Source organism: Hippichthys cyanospilos, chromosome 4 (genome assembly GCF_059441005.1).
Source record: "Hippichthys cyanospilos isolate Australia breed blue-spotted pipefish chromosome 4, RoL_Hcya_1.0, whole genome shotgun sequence".
In the NCBI taxonomy this organism is placed as follows: domain Eukaryota; kingdom Metazoa; phylum Chordata; class Actinopteri; order Syngnathiformes; family Syngnathidae; genus Hippichthys; species Hippichthys cyanospilos.
The window spans coordinates 401077-418312 of record NC_142372.1 but is presented as its reverse complement, the minus strand read 5'-3'; the positions used below and the strand labels follow the sequence as shown (position 1 = coordinate 418312).

Genomic DNA, 17236 nt, shown 5'->3' with positions numbered 1-17236 from the left:
CTTTTCTCTTTCACGCAAACGGCAGCAAAGTGGGATGTCGCCATGAGCGCTGCCGCTTTCGCGCCGTGCTTGTTGGCTTTTCTTTCACGCGGTGCCTGCAAATTTTACCGGTCGCCAAAGGCCGAGCACGGTTTACGGTCAGCCCTTTCGCACAAATATGCAGCGTGACGCAGCGCCCTCGACCTTTCGCACGGAATCCGGCGCAGCGGGATATCGCGCCGGCGGCCTATTCCTCTCCGCCCGCAGATCTGGCAAAAAAACGCTCCGTCACGGAGAGGCGGGTACACCTTCGGCGTAGGGATCCGGTAAAAGACGAAAACGGCATTCCTTTGCTGCGGCCTTTCGCACGGAAGCCGGCAAAGCGGGACGCCGCCGTCGGGGCGGACGTCTCGCGAATTCGCTACGCGGACGTCAAACGGCGAGTCCGATTTTTGGTTGGCGCTTTCACGCGGGCGGCATAGCGTTCCTGATGACTTTTGGCCACGCCGTAAAACATTTGCCTTTTAATTTCCTCCGTACCGTACCGTACCGTGGCGTAACCGGCGCGGCTCTCCCGTATTCGCCGTACATTAATAAAAGGCGGCTGCTTATGACCGCGCGTGGCCGTACGGTGAATAATTTTCAAATAATTAAGCTCAGGATAAACAAAACATAAATTTGGCGTGGGGGCGGGGGAAGGGCGTGTTGCATTTATTTGGACGCGCGCGCCAATATGCGGCGCGCACGTTGTTTTAATTAAAAGATAAATCTGCGTGACACGCCGCTTCCCAGTTAATTATTCAGCGCCGTACAATAAAAACAAAAAGCCATTAAATATGCCACACACTCTATTTCTCCATTAACAGTAAAAAGCGCTCATCCTGGGGACGACATTTCACATGGCTTTCGCTTCTCCTTTTCTTTTTTTTCAAGGCCCCCCGAACGCACGTTAGCCCGCTTTGCCTCGTCGTCCTCGCAAAGTTTGCGGCGCGGGGGGAAACTTTTCCTCCGCTTCGTCTCAGCTTTGCCGACGATTTCTTTTTTTGCCGCTTTTGTTCTTGGCCGGCGGCGGCGGCCTGACCGCACGCTTTGCCTGACGCGCTTTCCGTCCCGGCGGGCGCGACACCTTTTCGCCCGCGCCCCATTCGGCGCGGTCGTTACGGTTAGGCCCGGTCCGTCGGCGCCCGCTTTGGCCGTTTCCGTCGTCAGTTTCGGCTTTTTTTTCCCTTTGGCCGGGTCGCGGCGGCCGCGTTGAGCCTTCGCCCCTTTCCGCCAGCGTCAGTCTGCCGTTTTGTTTGTTTCGAGCCGAGGCGAAGGTTAGCGGTCGGCCGGCGGCGGGATTCCAGCGGGATTCCGCGACCCCTTTTTCCGGGCCAAAGGCCCCTCAAGCAAACGCGCCGACTCGCATCGGCGGAGCCGACTTTGCTTCAAGCTCGCGAAGGCGCTCCTTTTTTTTGCCGCGCTTTTTTTTCCAAGTTTTGCATTCCATTTCAGCACTGGGTTATATTTAAATCCGCGTCAGCCATAAAATACTCCGGGGTTTGAATAGCAAGATTACTTCATGTCGATTTTTCTTTGGCTTTCAACCCAACGTCGTCTTAAAAAAAAAAAAAAAGACACAATGCGGTAGCGATTATAACGTGAGACGTCGACGGCGGGGCCGTCGGATCAAAGGCAGCAGCACAATGGCCGGGATTATTTGGGGATTACAGGAGTGGCGAAATGACTTCATCCTCAGCGACGGACAAAGACAAAAAAAAAAAAAAAAAAGCTTCTCAAAAGTTGCTGTTGGGCTAACATGTAGGAAGCCTTTGCAGACTTTTCCTTACACGGCACCACTTCTCACTTTTGGGGATGAAAACATCCGATGACTTCATGGTCATGTCAAATCTTTTCTTTTTTTTACCTCTGCATTTCAGTTAAACATGCTTTTGTTTTTTTAGTGAAAGTGTTTATAGCGCTCTGAAATGTTACGCTATACAGTATGTGCTGTAAATGAGGTGGTTTTTTTACATGTACAGGGCCGAAATACTTGCAAGCCCCCAAAAATGCTCCTAAACCCTTTAAATACAGATCATTGAAGTATAAAAGTGCACCAAAAACAGTAACAATTACTGTACGTATTAGAATTACATTCATGCATAATAATCAAAATAGATCACGTAAGGAAGAATTAAAAAAACAAACAAACAACACTCCTAAAAAACCCTGTTAATTATAGCCATATGAATGCAGTTCACTTGTTTGCCTTGAGGTGGCGCCGGCGCGTCCAGTGCGAGAGAGCGAGACCTTTTGCGGTCGATGAATCCGTACGTTTTTATTGGACGTTCCCAGTGATCCGGGAATCATTTCCAAGTCGGCGGGAGCAAGAATATTTCTTTTTTGGGATCGTTTTGAGTTGACTTTGTTTAGTTTGGGGTCATGCCAAGTGCTCCCTGTGTGATGTCGTCGCAAAAGTGCTATCGATGCGCTAACAACACAAACGTCAGACGCGACAGCCCAAATTGCCAAGTTACATATCTTTTGATGGGAATATGTACGACGTTAGCCGTTGCTACTGTCATTTTCTTACTTTGTTGTTAGTGTAAATCGTCGCTGGCGAGTGTGGACGAAAGGACTAAAGATGAAAATGCCGTTAGCCTAGTAAACAATAAAAATGCATCACAAAGCGTAACGGGCACGTTTGTGATGAGGTGCGACATCGCGGTCGGTCCCGTATTTTCGTGTCTCCGATTTTCTCCGGTTGCCCGAGTCAGTATTTTTCCGCCGAGGCCTTTGGGAAGCTGAAGTTTTCCGAACGGTTTGAGCCAAACATAAGTCAAGTGTTTTTGGGTGGCCGCGATCCACAGCCAAGCGCAGCGTGTTGCTTTTGTATTTGCCGGCGAGCGAAAGCGGCGACTCGCGCGCACGCGAGCGTGGGATTCTCCCCGCCGGCGTAAAACTTTTGCGGTCGCGGCATTAAAAACGAGATCCCATTTTCACGGGAGCTTCAATATTTTCCATTCTCCTTTTATACTTTTTAAGAAAGAACCCGAGCCCCGCGCCGCACGCGTTTAGCTGACGTGCGGCCAACGATTGGCCGGCGGGCGCGTCCCGTTTGACTTCGCCGCTAACTATTGTGGCACTAAAATCTCGTTAGCATAAAGAGCGTTACTAAGATAGCCGCGGGTCGGTAGGTAACGTGCGGAGGACGAAACCGGGATCCGTCCGTCCCTACGGGTCGGACGAACTCCCCGCCGATTTTCCGCCGCTTTTTGCGCACCTCGGCTTTGCGCCGCTACGTCGGCAGACAGAAAAAAAGAAAAGAACCTTTGCTCGTGTGAATTTGCAGATAAAAGGTTTGGCTGGAGCGCTAATAAAAGGCAGATTATTTTCCATTCATTTCACACTCGCTTACATTACGTTAAGTCCGACAGGCGGAGGATTTCATCCCCTTTTACGCCGGCGGGTTACGAACAATCGCCGAGTGGAAGAGTTGTATCAAGTTGAATTAGCGGCGGTCTGTGAGCGGACGCCACCTTGCCGTTTGTTTGGGATCCGGCCGCTTCAACTTTATCCCGCTTGAATGGACTTTTTCAAATCCGGGCGACTGTGGGGGCCACTTACCCCGCGCGCTTCCAAAAAAAACAACAAACAATGCCATAGGGACAAAATATGCCGCTGATTTTGAAAATCCATCTATAGCAGTGCTTCTCCATTATAGTTTGCTTGCCCCCCCCCCCCCCCCGGGAAAGCGAAAACATTTTGCGCCCCCCCCCCCACTCGCCACACCGACCATAATCAAGATTATTATCTATAAAAATGGTATAATTATGTCTGAAACTGGATCCTCTTTAACGTCGACACAAGGAAAAAGTTCAACTTTCAACCAGTGATAACTACTTTTTTTTTACAGCATTTATACAGAAAGACGTTTTGTCTAAGCAGAAAAAAACCCCAAGCGCATCAAAATGCCTGAAAAAAAAAATCCCAATCCTTATTTGATCACAATTACACTTCACGTGGCAAAAGCAAATCCTTTTCCCTGGGGTCGCCCGCGCCCCAACTGTCATTGGGGGGGGGGGGGGGGGGGGGCGCTCGTCACCTGGCCGAAGAACATCCCGAGTAAGGCGATGGGCACACTTGCGTTTCACGGGAATCGGACGGGTCCCAAGACGGGGAGGAAGAAAAGGACAAACGGCATGCCGGGCATGACGACTTTGGGGGCGGGCGGTGTCAAAAAAAGAAAGCGTTGAAAAGGCAAAGGCGTTTGGATGCGCTTGTTTTTGTTTTGTTTTTTTCCCTTTTAGGCTAGCATGTGGAAAGGCTTTAAAAAAGTAGTCAGCAGTTGGTGGAAATCCATTTATATTGCTTCTTTATTTTGCTAACGTGAAATATGATCCCGTTTATTTTATAATAGCCTTATTATAAACTACAGAGGGGCCTCCACGTACCAAAGTCATTCATCCCAGAGGCCATTTTGTAACGTCACGTAATCACGTTTTTAAGTTTATAGTGTTCTCGAAAATGTAAGCAAATGACACGAAATCGTATAACTGAATTACAAGCGCTACGCTTTTCTATACGAAACCTTCATTCCATGCGAATGAGTTCTTACGGATGGCAAAATTGCTGCGTATGCTAACTTGTAGCAAAGGGAAACACAAATGAAAATGCCAATGGGCTAAACGCATACGAGCTAGCGTGTTATCAACGGTCACCGGTTGTTGGATCAACCGGTGAACCCATTTGGGCGTATTATCGTCAACGTTCTTACAAACAAAGAACAACTTGCACTCGTGGGACGGGGTGCGCGTCCTCCCTACAAAATGCAATATCAACAGCGGCCAGAGGCGGCGCCAAACAAGGCCCAAATACAGGAGAACCCAAACCACTTCCCAAACGTCGTGGTTTGGGGCTCGGCGCGGCCCGGTACCAGTTGATCCGCGGAGCGCTACCGGATCGCGACCCGTTGGGCGGCCGGGGACCGCTGCTTCATAGGACGCCGCCCATACTTTTGCCCTTCGTTTTGGGGGGGAGGGGGAATGTCTTATGATTGGGGAATTACTGGAATACGTACAGAGGGATACCGTTACAAATGCACTTTTCAAATGTTGACGTTTGAATTTGCTAGTTTGGTTTTTTAGTTTGATTCATCCAAAAATGTGCAGAGACGAAGGGTTACCTGGCTGGAAAATGCATCCCAAAATGTGCAGCGTTGTAAGGGTTACCTGGCTGGAAAACCAAAAAAAAAATCTCACGTGGGGTACATGTTTGGCAAAAACGTTTGAGGTGGAGCTCGACGGTCGGTTCGGCCCGAGTCGCCGTGCAGCGGTTGTTCCGTCCACGCGTTACGTTTGCCTGGCTTCTCCTTTTCTGGTCTTGTGCTGCCCCCTGCCGCGTACTTGTGTGTACTCTGGTTATTTTCGCTTCCATTGCTAGTTCTCTCAGGCGCATTTGCATCTCGCTCCAGTGTTTCCCTGGTTGTTGTATTTTGAGCCTTTTTTTTTGGGGGGGGGGGGGGGGGGGGGGGGGGCTTTATTCTGACGATCGTGATGATCATGGGCGGCGCCACCGCTCTCGGAGAAGGAAGAGCAGAGAAAAGACAGAAATAGAGAAACGCGCCTTGTTTTCCTTCCTCGTGTGCCATTATCGGAGCCGCTTAATTAACCCCCTAAGGCCCCCCCCCCCCCTCCACTTGCAGATCACAGCCGTGTGTGTGCGCGTGATCACGATGAAGGGTTATGGAGGACACAGATGTACTTGTGTTTGCATTTGACCCAGCCATCTTTCATCTTCTCTTTTTGGAGCGGCCGAAAGTCTTTGATTTTCCCTGATTCAAGTCAAAGTACGCAAAATCTAGCGGAAAATATTTGTATCGATAAGTGAGCATCATTTTTTTTCAGTGTGTACTTTACCTTGGCATTTTTCTTTGTGCTTCCTCCGAAATGCTCCACTAGTTCCTATATGTCTCCCACACAGAAGAGTGTATATATGTAGATATACGGTACATAAGTGTGTGTGTGTATATATAATTCTGTGTACATATAATGTGAACTTGAATTTATCAAATATAAATCATGTATATATGTATATTATACAAACATTTCTCCCTTTTCCAGTTTTGTTCCAATAGGGGCAGACATGCTGCAAAAAGCAGAATAGTACAAACAAAAGAATAAGCAAAAAAACCCAGTTGCAAACCAAAATTGCAAACACGTAAAAAAATGCAGCAAAAAGAAGCATTCGCAAAAACCAAACAGAAGCAACATAACAAAATAAATACAAAAAAACAGAACCCCCCCCCCAAAAAAATCAAAAGAGCTACAAACAAAATCGTAACCCTATTGAAAGAAAAACCCTATTGCGATACAAAGATGCCATTGCAGCGAGCGGTCAGTATTCCGAGTTGGAGGCGGAGTCGGCGGCGATGGCCACATCGGCGTTTGCAGAGTTGAAAAAAGCTGCAAAGAAAAAATGCAAACACGCTAAACAAGCAAGCTTGCGCGTTAGCGTGCGTATGCGAAAGGAAGTGGCGTTTAGCGTCGACAGATGGCGACGTTGGCATCAAAGCGCCATGAAAGATGCGAAACGCAGCCAAAAGCCGGACGACTTTTGCTGTCCGAGCGCGCATTTCCAAATCTTACGTCCAAGCGTCTACGAGTGAAGTAACATTCTGAACAAAATTCCATGACGATCTCTTGCGACTATTTCCGGAATCTTCTCGAGGTGTGAGAAGACGCGCGCGCCAGAAGGCGGAAGCAATTAAACGTGCAACCATCTGTCTTCTAATTATTCATTCGTGTGCGTTTGTAACCCGACACGCGCTTTGGCGACGGGGCGCTCTCCCTTCCTCGCCGGCCGGCCAATTGCCTCTTTTTACACTCTGGGGATGAAAAATGAAAGTGGGAGTGTCGCGCACTTTGAAACGATGCCGACATCGCGGAAGAGAAATAAAAAGACCGGCGGGTTAAGGTTTCAAAAAGATATCGGGGAGGGTCCGAAGGACGCGGCGAAAAAGAGGTTTTTCATCGCCCCGTCTGAGGGGGCGGCCGTTTTGGCAGCGGCCGTCGCCTGAAGATGACGTCGCAGTCGCCCGGGGCCGGCCGACGTCAAACGGAGTCCGGATCGGCTCTTGCCTGGGCCCGTGGCGTGCGAGTGGCAAAATGGCCGCCCCCGCCGATGGGCAAGAGCGGAGCCAGTGACGACGCAAACAACAGAGGGAAAAAAACAACCAAAAAAAGGGAATTGCGCACTTTCTGCCGTGCGAAACGCAGCCTTTGTTGACCGCTTCAGCTTCGGTCCCCGTCTCCAACACGGCGACGAGAAGCCGTCCTCCCAAATAAGTTCCATTAATCACCCGCCGCACTCTAATGTAACTAATACTTTACAATTAGAGCGGACAGCGCGCGCGCGCGCGCACGCACACGCGCCATCCATCTCTCTTACCGCTTTGCGCACGCGGCAAGCAGACACGAGCACTAGTTCAAATATTCCACGCTTTTGGAACAATGTGTGTGCGCGTGTTTTTTTATGGAAGTGAAGGAGAAAGCGGTGTACTCGTGGCCCTTTCTCGGATGTATGATTGAAGGCGTTTTCTCTTTAAAACTCCGCAGTCAAGCACTCACAGTTATTAGAGCAGAGAAGTAAAATCATCTTCCAAGACCGCGTTTGAAAGGTAAAAACGACGGCTCCTCTTTCTTGCCATTTGCCCTCCCATTCTTTCTTTGTTAATAACACGGGAGAGCAATTTTTCTTAGTATGCTGTGAATTTAAATCACCCGGTTAAACAAAGTCCCATGTCATTTGAGCCGTCTTTTTTCTTTTATGACATGGATTTACCAAATTCAATGACACTCGGAATGCTAATGCACACATGAAGAATAATTCCCGACAACAAATTGTGTAATAAATGCATGAAAACGCCTATTGTTTAATACATCGTAGGTATTCTATTCTCAAGTTTCCCAAGTAAAAGGTGACGAACGTTGATCCATGACTTGGTTTGTAGCCCCCTCTTCTGACCAATCGGGAGCATTGCAGCTTTCCTCCCAACAAAATGGAGTGCAGTTCGATGCCAGACAATTCAACTGACTTGACGTCGTGCGGTCTTCATACACGAAAACAACAAAATCATGCCGCTCCATCCGATTTTTTTTTTTTTTTTTGCAGGAGTCACATCCCTACGCTCTCTTATGTATTTAAAAATAATGCAGCACAAACTGGAATGATCCAAATGTAAGTATTCAAAATAAAATGCCCCAAAACCGGTTCACCTGTGAAAAGCGTTGGGTCCCCGGAACTCGCTATCCGATAAAATTACGGGTCCCGACAGAAGTCTTCGGAGTCCCAAAAATCGCGTCGTAAGAAGGACTATTTCTAAGGTTCCAAGTGTATGTACAAGATGTTTGCAAAAACCAACAACGGATATAAACAAATGTCGTGGTAAAATGTATGAAAATAATCGAATGAGCTTTCGTATGGCCTCAGTTTCTTCATAGATTTGATATAATGCTCCATTTTGGCAGAAATGTCCGCTCGGCTTCAACGAGTCAACATTTGTTCCTCTTTTCGACCTTCCCAAAAGGGTTAGGGTTTGCTGAGTTGATGTTGTTTCGGGCCTAAGCGTAGCACTCTTTTCTGGAATGAAATCGTCAATCGAAAATGTGATCCAAAACAAACGTGGTCGACTTAGTCGATCATAATGTTAGTAAGCTGCCAAGTTGATTAGTATTTTCATCTTCAAAAACTAGGGGTGGGAAACCGCCTCGCCATTCCATTCCGATTTGGGGGTCAAAGGATTTGATTCAATCCGAAACGATGGCCGCTTCAATCTATAGATGCGCAAAGAATCATCATGCGACTTCAGTCTGCTATGCAAGACAGAAGAAAAATGGGAAACCCTTTTTTTTTTTTTTTACGTTTACAATAAAATAAGCGCTACTCTTTCAAGCTAGATGGAAATCATATAGCTGCTGTATTCTCAAATGAGATGAAACAAAACTTGACGCAAGGAAATAGCAGCACCAAAATATGATGTGAAAAAGTGTCGCTCAAATGAAACATATTTCTCAGTACTTTTTTGGCAAACGAGAGATCAAAATCAACTTTTTGGAGTGAGCGGCTAAGCGCGAAACCTGTGTGGGTTTGGTGATCTCCGAGCGTATCGGGAGAGTTATCGGTCACGATTGTAACATTGAAATATTTTGAATGCGTGCCAGAAGAAGGCATGGGACCAAAGCGGACAGCAAAATTTTTTAAAAAATGAAAAAATGAAGCAGGCAGACATGAAGCGTATCGATTTCATTTTTGATTTTAATAGGGACGCGGTGACGTTTTCGATCGATTCAAATCGTCGTAAGTGAAAATCCGTTTTCTTGTATGGACGTTTTTTGAGCGTACCGCTCCAAAAATGGTGCGTCTAGGGTCAAATTGCCCCGACGGATCATTTTGAAGATCTAGCAATCTCTCTTCAAATGGCAGGCAGTGAAATGTCCAATTTAGGGGGTCCCTCTGAGGAGTCTCATCCTGCTCATAAAGTCGCGCACGCGCCGCGCGTCCAGCCGGTTGCTCCACACGCCGCCGTCCTTGAAATGCGAGCCCACGATGAGGCCGGCGGCGCCCAGGTAGCCGTCCGCGTTGTCCCGAGTCACGCCGGAGCCCACCAGAACCGGCAGGCTCGCCGCCGCCGTCACCTCTGAGCGGAGAAGGGCGAGTGAGGCCCGGCCGGGCCGGGCCGGGCCGGGCCGGGCCGGGCCGGGCCGAGCCGAGCGCACGCAAGGGACGGGGAAAAGGTACCCCTGAGTTGCCGGGGGTCGGCCCGGGCCCCCGTGGACGCCCCCGTCAGGATCAGCGCGTCGGACAGGAAGAACTCGGCGGCCCGGGCCGTCTCGGCCACGCCTACGTCTGACGTCAGCGCGTGAGAGCTGCGGACGCGCGCCTTTCTTATTCGGAGGCCGTGCTTACGCCCGCTCCTTTCTGGATTTGTACGTCTTTCCATTTGTGGAACCTCCGCACGCGAGGCTGACGCGCCGAGCCGAGCGCCGTTACGTACGGAGTCCCATATTTGAACGCGGGGGTACCTGTGTTTCTTCTTAATGTCCGTGAAGACCAGCACGTCCTCGGCTCCGATGCTTTTGCGGTACCTCAGAAGATCTCCGGCGCAAGCCTGGACCAAACCTTCGTCGGCCACGTGGGAAAACACGAAGCCCTCCGCCCGGATGAAGTGGACCCCTGCGGCACCGCCGCGTCATCGTCGCGAACCCGGGGGCCTCCGTCCCGCCCGCGGAGCCCGATCGCTCGCGAGTTTCCCGGGAAGGCGAGCTCACCGGACGCCAGGGCCACGGCCAGCGCCTGCCGGTTGGCGGCGGACAGAATCTGGACGCCCACGGGTATGGACGGACACACGCTCCTGACCGCCGCGCAAACGGACGTCATGCAGGCGCTCACCTCGGGACCCGGCGACAAGGTGTAGGGCACGTCGTGCATGTTCTCCACCAGCACGCCGTCCTGCGCGGCGTTAACACATAGCAGACAACGATCAACATGGAATTTTCCATCTCAAGGGAGCATCCGCCCCCAAATGTTTTCTTCTGTGGCCCCACAAGCCTCCGACACGCTATTCCCATTTGTCCAACGTAAACTAGGCAGCAAAATCCGCTTTGGGGTTATTTTGTTCCATCCCACGGCCAGCCGTTTTCTCTCTTACTGTCCAGTGAAAACCAAATCACAGGTAGACACCGGCCTCGTTGGGAAAAAAAAAGCGCCGCCGCTTACCAGGCCGGCGTCGCGGTATACGCCGGCCTCCCTGCAGGCCTCCTCGATGATTTGGGACATTTTCATGCATCCGAGCGGGGAGCCTGTGAAAGGCAACCGTTTCGCATGGTGGCTTTTTCCCAAAGCGGATCGTGAAAATTGACATCTTTTGTTCCAGGCTTGCTAAATGAAGGCAACGTAGCCAATGGCTGTTACCTGGTAAGGCTTTCACGTGGATCATTCCGATAACAACGCATTTCAGATGTCCGAAGAGGTCCGACCACTTCATGTTGCTCGATTTGTGCTCCGCGCAGCAGCCAGGGGAGCGAAGGACAACTTCTTTTTTTGCAAAGCCACTAGTCACGCGACCATCCAAAGGTCCACTGACAGGCGCGACCATCCAAAGGTCCACTGCCAGGCGTGACCATCCAAAGGTCCACTGACGGGCTATTGACATCCACCCACCAGAGAAGAGGAGACTGAGTCTGTCCAAGGCGACTTTGGGCCGGGCGAGCAGTGTTGGAACCAATGCGATGACTGTATTTTTGCCGTAACGCGGAAAAACACTGCGAGAATAAGGTGGAAGAAAGTGACCGAAGGTGGTCAAAATACTGCACAAGTGTTTTAAACGGCTGCTAAGGCAGCGAGCAAAGTTGGTAGATGAATCAAAAGGAGGACGTCTGCGACAAGGGCTGTATCTGGCAACCCGCGGTAGAAACGGGCGCCATGGCGGAAAAAGCCGCGAGCTAACGCCGTCGAATCGGGCTTTGGGCTGGTCAAATACACATCGCGGCCGGCGGGACCGCGAGCCGCACTCTTCCCCGAGCCGCACTCCTCCCCGAGCCGAGCCGCCGCGCTCGCAAGCCGATCGTTTTTGACGTAAACGGGGCCGAGAGCGCGCTTACTCGGCGCTTTGTTTACATCCGACAGACCGGCCACGCGGTGCCGACTACTTCCGCCTGGCAGGCCCCGCCTACGCAGCTGTCACCCGGCGGTCACGCCTCCCGGCCTTTTACCGGTAAAAAGAGCAGCGAACCCCACTTCGGAAGCCCCGCGGGCGCGATTTTCCAAGGGCGTCCCGAGCCAAGTGTCCGCTGCCCGCCGCTCGAGCGACGCGACGCGAGGCGACGCGACGCGAGGCGAGGCGAGGCGAGGCGGCGACGCCTTGCAAGGCGGAAGGAGGTCGCCGGGAGGCGGAGAAAAACAAAAGTTTGAGCGCCAAGTCCGATCGCCTCCCCCCCGCTTGGCGCGACCGAGGCGCTCATTCCGACCCGCCGTCGTCCGTGGCCTGCTTCATCGATGCGCCGACCGACAGATCGATCGGCCGGCTTCGTGATCGACGTTTGATCGCGAACTTGGAGAGAAGCGTCTCGATCGAGGTGTGTACGAGCGGCATTTGCGCAGACTGCGCGTTAACGACGCGTTCAAGTCACGGTCACGGCATGACACCCGGGCGCTTCGTCGCGCCATTTCGAATCGTTTCGAGTTAGTTTGGTGTCTTGTTGGTTTATTGGTTTTGTTTTGTGTTTGTGCGGAGTGCGCGATGCGACTCCCGTCGGCCATGATGATTCGAGCCGGATGTCCAAAGTTTAGGAGAGGAAAACGAGCACGTCGCCGAGACAGATACGCCAAAACGAGCCCTTTGTCGGCTAGCTTGACGCGTTTTGCGCCTGGATGCGGGGTCTGGAGCGCGAACGTTCGGTTCGGGGCCTCTTTCCGCGTCGGGAGTGGTTCTCTTCGCCCGCCACGACGACTAGCCGGGCTTTGTCAGCTGTGCGTGGGGGTTGGGAGTGCGCTCGCGCTCCCTTGTGAAAAGTCCCCCCCCCCCCCAAATAAGTTTGAAAGGCTTCTCTCTCGCAGGTCGACTCCCCGGAAGCCAGCCAGCTCGGCGACCAGGATGCCGGCCAGCCGGTGAGTGCTCATTCGTCGCGTTTTCTGCCTTCCCCCCCAGCCCTCGCCGGCGCCCAACTTTAGCCTCCGCGGCTAGCTACTGTAGCGAGCTAGCTAGCTAGCTAGCGAGCGAGTTGGTTCCGCTTTAGCGGGCGTCCCGTTCGCACTTGACCGACAGCTTTGTTTTGTCTCATGTGCCTTTGACTTGTTTGGCAGGGAAGAAGCCGAGCTCGAAGCCGAGAGTGTCGCCAACGTCAAGACGGCGAGGCCGAGGAAGAGGAAGGCAGATGTTGCCATTGTGAGTGGAGCCCCCTCGCCCTCCCTTTCTCATCAGGGCGCTCTGTTCCCAAAAAAGACAAACTTAGCAACTCCTCGTATACGGCATGTCCGACTAACGCCCAACGATGTGACTTCAGCATTTACACGACGTGGACGAGGACGCCGCAGAAATGACCAAGAAGAAGAAGCAGCGAGAAGGAGAGGTAAAACTTGCCAGACCGGGCCGGGGCTTCTCGCCCCATCTTCGGAAGGGCAACTTTTTCTCTTTTCGGCGGTCGCCTTTAAAAGTAACCTTTAGGCATGATTTATTGAGGGCGGGGGAGGGCGGGGGAGGGCCGGCGTCCTGCGCAGAGCGTGACGATGAGCTGATGCTTTGAATGGTGTGTGTTGGGGAGAGTAAAGTGGAACGCGCGCAGGACACCGACTTGCCCGCCCCTGATTTAGAACACGGTTGTGGAACTCCAGTCCCGGAGGGCCGGGATCCTGCGCGCTTTCCACTTTTCCTTCCCCGACGCACCCGATTCAAATGGTTAGGATCGTTTTCAAGCTACTGCGGAGCTAAACGTATGTACATATACATGGTTTACTGAAAAGCTTTGCCCGGGAATCGCAGCGGCGCTTCTGTCCTAAAATCGGGCCGGGGGGACTCCGGGGCGTCCCGCGTCAATCTAGCGTTCGGAATGTCCCTTTTCCCTCGGTGAAGGCGGCGCGGCGGTCGGAGGGGGACTCGTACGCCAGTCCTCGCCGCCGGACGTCGGCGCTTGAGGACGAGGCTCGGCAGCGCCTGGCTCTGATCGAGGCCGGCTTCCCGCATTACGACTTGGCCCGCGTCTTGGCCACGCCCGTGCACTGCGCGCCGCTACCTGCGCTCTGGTCGGTGCGCTCCTCCGCGCTCCCGTCACGAGGCGGCGTCTGGCGAGCGGTCCCGCGAGCGCTTTGTCCTTTCCTTCAGCTGGGCCTGTAAGGACGCGGTGTGGAACAACATGCTGGCCAAGGACAAGACGTACACGCGCGACATCCACTTGATGGACAAACATCCTCACCTTCAGCCCAAGATGAGAGCCGTTCTGCTGGACTGGCTCATGGAGGTGAGCGCGGCGGAGTTGTTTGTATCTAGAGTCCGGCGGCTCGTCCGGCTTTTTTTTCTGCCGCGCCCCGGCGGTAACAACTTGAAGATTAATGCGGGCGCTTACGGCGGCGCGTTCAGGTGAGCGAGGTGTACAAGCTCCACCGCGAGACCTACCACCTGGCGCAGGACTACTTTGACCGTTTCATGGCCACGCAGAGCAACGTCTTCAAGTCCACGCTGCAGCTCATCGGGATCAGCTGCCTCTTCATCGCCGCCAAAGTGGAGGTAACGAGGTCTCGAGCGCGCCGCTCGGAAAACGCGCAAAGCTATTCCGTTAGACTGGTTGGCTCGGCGGAAGCGCGGTGACGAGTTGGACCATGGGCTGGGCCGGCCGGCCGGCGTTCCTTGCCGTCGCTTCAACCGCTTCCGTTTTCCTTCTTCCTACGCGATTATCCGTTGCTTCCGTCTTCCTACGCGATTATCCGTTGCTTCCGTCTTCCTGCGCGATTATCCGCTGTTTGGTCGCCATCCCCCCTGGCGCAGCTCCGGCCGGCGCCCCGGCCCCTCTTCGGCGCGCCTGGTAAAATACCGTCTCGACGTGCCCCGCCATTATTCTTCGCCCGGGCAGGAGATGTACCCGCCCAAGGTCTACCAGTTGGCCTACGTGACGGACGAAGCCTGCACGGAGGACGAGATCCTCGGCATGGAGGTCATCATCATGAAGGTGAGCCGGATGGGCGGCCGGCGGGAGGGATGGCGGGAGGGATGACGCCTTTTGTGTCCGTGCCCGCGGAGGAGCTGAAGTGGAGCCTGAGCCCGCAGACGCCCGTGTCCTGGCTCAACGTCTACATGCAGGTGGCCTACCTCAAAGACCGGGAGCAGGTGCTCATCCCCAAATACCCTCGGGAAACCTTCGCCCGCATCGCGCAGGTTAGACCTTTGCCCGCGTCCGGGTTTTGCCGGCTTTGCCCGACCGCCTTCTACAACGGAAAGGCTAAGCTTTCCCAAGTATCGCAGTACGGCGCGTGTGGCTTTTTGGAATCGTCGGTCGCCAACGCTTGGCTCCGCGCTTTCCGAGAGGTTCCGCTGACACGCGGGCGTCCGAGCCCCGAAAGAAATCTCTTTTGGGCGACGGCGTCCCTGCGCTTCGGGAAAGACCGGGCCTCCCCCCGTCCTCCTTGAAAACCAAAACGCCGTCTTGGTTCTGCCCCCCTCCTCTGCCGCCGCCGTCGGAACATTTCGTGCGCTGCGCGCGCTTGGAATGATTAACGCGGGAAACACAGTTGGTGAGATGGCCAAAACGCGACGGCAAAGCCGATGGACTTCAACAAAAAAAAAAGAGGCGTCCGCGAGATATCGGAACCCCGACGCGGCTTCTCAATATTTCCTTCGTTTTCTTGAACGTCTTCAAGACGGCGGCGGCACAGCCTCCCGCCGTTTTTCTTATTGGCTTTTTTTCCGCAGCTTCTGGACGTGTGCACGCTGGACGTGCGCTGCCTGCAGTTCCCCAACGGCACGCTGGCCGCCTCGGCGCTCTTCCACTTCTCGTCCCTGGAGCTGGCGGAGAACGTGTCGGGTAGGTGCGAGGCCGGCCGCCGTCGGGACGCCCGCCGGCTCCCGGGCTAACCTTTTGGGGGCGGGCCGAGCAGCCTTAAAGAGGACGGAGCTGGAGGAGTGCGTTCGCTGGATGGTGCCCTTCGCCGTGGCGCTGCGGGAATCGGGCGGCTCGCCCGTCAAGACCTTCGCCGGCGTGGCCGCCGAAGACGCGCACAACATCCAGACGCACGCCCCCTACCTGGCGTGGCTGGTAAGTCGGCCCGTCCTTCGCCGGCTTTCCTAAACCCTTTTGGGCTTCTGGCTCGCCAAATCTCGCGTTCCTCGCCGTGTCAGTTCTTCGCTTTGAACCCGCGGACGTATTTTCTACAATGGCCCGTAGAACAGCACATTTTCACGCGCTCCAATTTGGAAGCAATTTCTATGGGAAGGAGGCGCGAAAACAAAAAAACCGTCTTGAATGTTCAATGGAATCGTAATTGCGTTTTTCAACTCGGCGTCGATCTTTGGATGTAATGGTGGCCTTTTCTTTCCACAAATCATCTTTATTCTTCATTTCTGATCGGCTATTAATATTTGACTGCTCCTTATGTATGAGAAAACCTTTGGAATGGGCCGTTTGGCGAAGGCGCGCCTTCAAATCCCGTGCGGCGCAAGTATTAAATGAAGGCCGGATGTACAAGTATATAAACTACTGACAACAGGTCCCAAACGCATGAGGCTAAATATATATTTGACCACACACGCGCGCCTCTAAAAACAAAACCCCTCCCTCTCGCCCTTTGACCACCCTTTAAAATAAGCGTTTTGCGCTCGGCTATTTGAAAAAGAAGAGCCAACCGCCGCGCCGGACGACATGGAAAGCGCAAAAAAGCCCTTTTTCTCGTCGGGACCCGGGCGGGCAAGAGTTTTGGAAAAGTGCGGAGCTACGTTTGGATTTGGCCTTCGAGCCTTACCGGCTAAATGAAGCGGAGCTGCGCCGCGAGGAAAAGGGAAAGGAAAGCCTTTGCTGAGCGCCGGCCGCCTGGGAAATGGCGCCCTAAAACGTCACGTGGAAAGGAGCGGGATTTGAGCCCAAACGGAGGAGCGCGTCTTCCGTTTGAGGAGCGGCGCTAGCGAGGCCTTGAACGTGTCCCGTGGCGTCTCAGGAGAAGGCGGCGTCCTACGGGGACGCCGAGCTGGAGCTGCCGTCCGGCGTCCTCACGCCGCCTCTGAGCTGCGAGAAGACGGAGCCCCGGTCGGACGCCGGCCCCCCGCCGCGACGCTTTTCCGCTTCTTCCGGGAGGGATGGAACGCCTCGTTTTTAAGGAACGCCGCCTTTTTTTTTTCTTCCTTTTCTCCTTTTTTGGAACTGCTCAAGCGGCAAGACGTCTTTTATTTAACACGAGTTTTTAACACGGGGTGGGGGGGGGGGTAAAAAAGCCCACGGACTGATCCTGGAGTCTGCGGGCTCCGTGCTGCTACACAGCCGGCTTTTGCATTGTGTGTGTGTGGGGGTGTGTGTGCGCGAGTGACGTCTGAGGGGGGCCAGAGCTTGAGAAGCTGAAAATGGCTGGGCGCGACTCGCCAGAGACTACAAGGAAACGTCGCCCCAAAGAGAATACTGTTTGATGGAGGGGATTTAACAAGAACTTTTAAGCTTCGCCACCTCCTCCCAAAAGGTTGTTTTTTTTTGGGGGGGGGGAATCAAATGCTGCTACAAATTTTTCATTAAAGATTTTTCTCAAGATG

General features: G+C 53.2%; 2 protein-coding genes across 6 annotated transcripts in view; one reads left to right on the top strand and one right to left on the bottom strand.

Annotated features, from left to right (window-relative positions):
- Positions 1 to 17236, top strand: part of ccne1 (cyclin E1) — a 54070-nt gene extending 36834 nt beyond the window's left edge. Inside the window, exons 1-12 of one of the 5 annotated variants that reach the window (XM_088413629.1) lie at positions 11218 to 12087; positions 12573 to 12624; positions 12820 to 12901; positions 13020 to 13085; positions 13586 to 13755; positions 13835 to 13970; positions 14090 to 14236; positions 14580 to 14675; positions 14747 to 14881; positions 15416 to 15527; positions 15601 to 15758; positions 16654 to 17236. In XM_088413629.1, the coding sequence (XP_088269755.1) occupies positions 12611 to 12624; positions 12820 to 12901; positions 13020 to 13085; positions 13586 to 13755; positions 13835 to 13970; positions 14090 to 14236; positions 14580 to 14675; positions 14747 to 14881; positions 15416 to 15527; positions 15601 to 15758; positions 16654 to 16812 (1275 nt within the window). In that variant the 5' untranslated portion in view covers positions 11218 to 12087; positions 12573 to 12610 and the 3' untranslated portion in view covers positions 16813 to 17236. Of the gene's footprint in view, positions 1 to 11217; positions 12093 to 12129; positions 12487 to 12572; positions 12625 to 12819; positions 12902 to 13019; positions 13086 to 13585; positions 13756 to 13834; positions 13971 to 14089; positions 14237 to 14579; positions 14676 to 14746; positions 14882 to 15415; positions 15528 to 15600 lie in introns of those variants that run through there. The other 4 variants (XM_088413628.1, XM_088413625.1, XM_088413626.1 and 1 more) reach the window with 4 other exon arrangements.
- Positions 9256 to 11683, bottom strand: LOC148424172 (uncharacterized protein F13E9.13, mitochondrial). The gene is made up of 6 exons (XM_088413630.1): positions 10930 to 11683; positions 10735 to 10817; positions 10287 to 10467; positions 10041 to 10191; positions 9757 to 9884; positions 9256 to 9655 (listed from the first exon to the last, which is right to left on the bottom strand). The coding sequence occupies exons 1-6, from the start codon at positions 11168 to 11170 to the stop codon at positions 9459 to 9461; spliced, it is 981 nt and encodes a 326-aa protein (XP_088269756.1). The 5' UTR covers positions 11171 to 11683; the 3' UTR covers positions 9256 to 9458.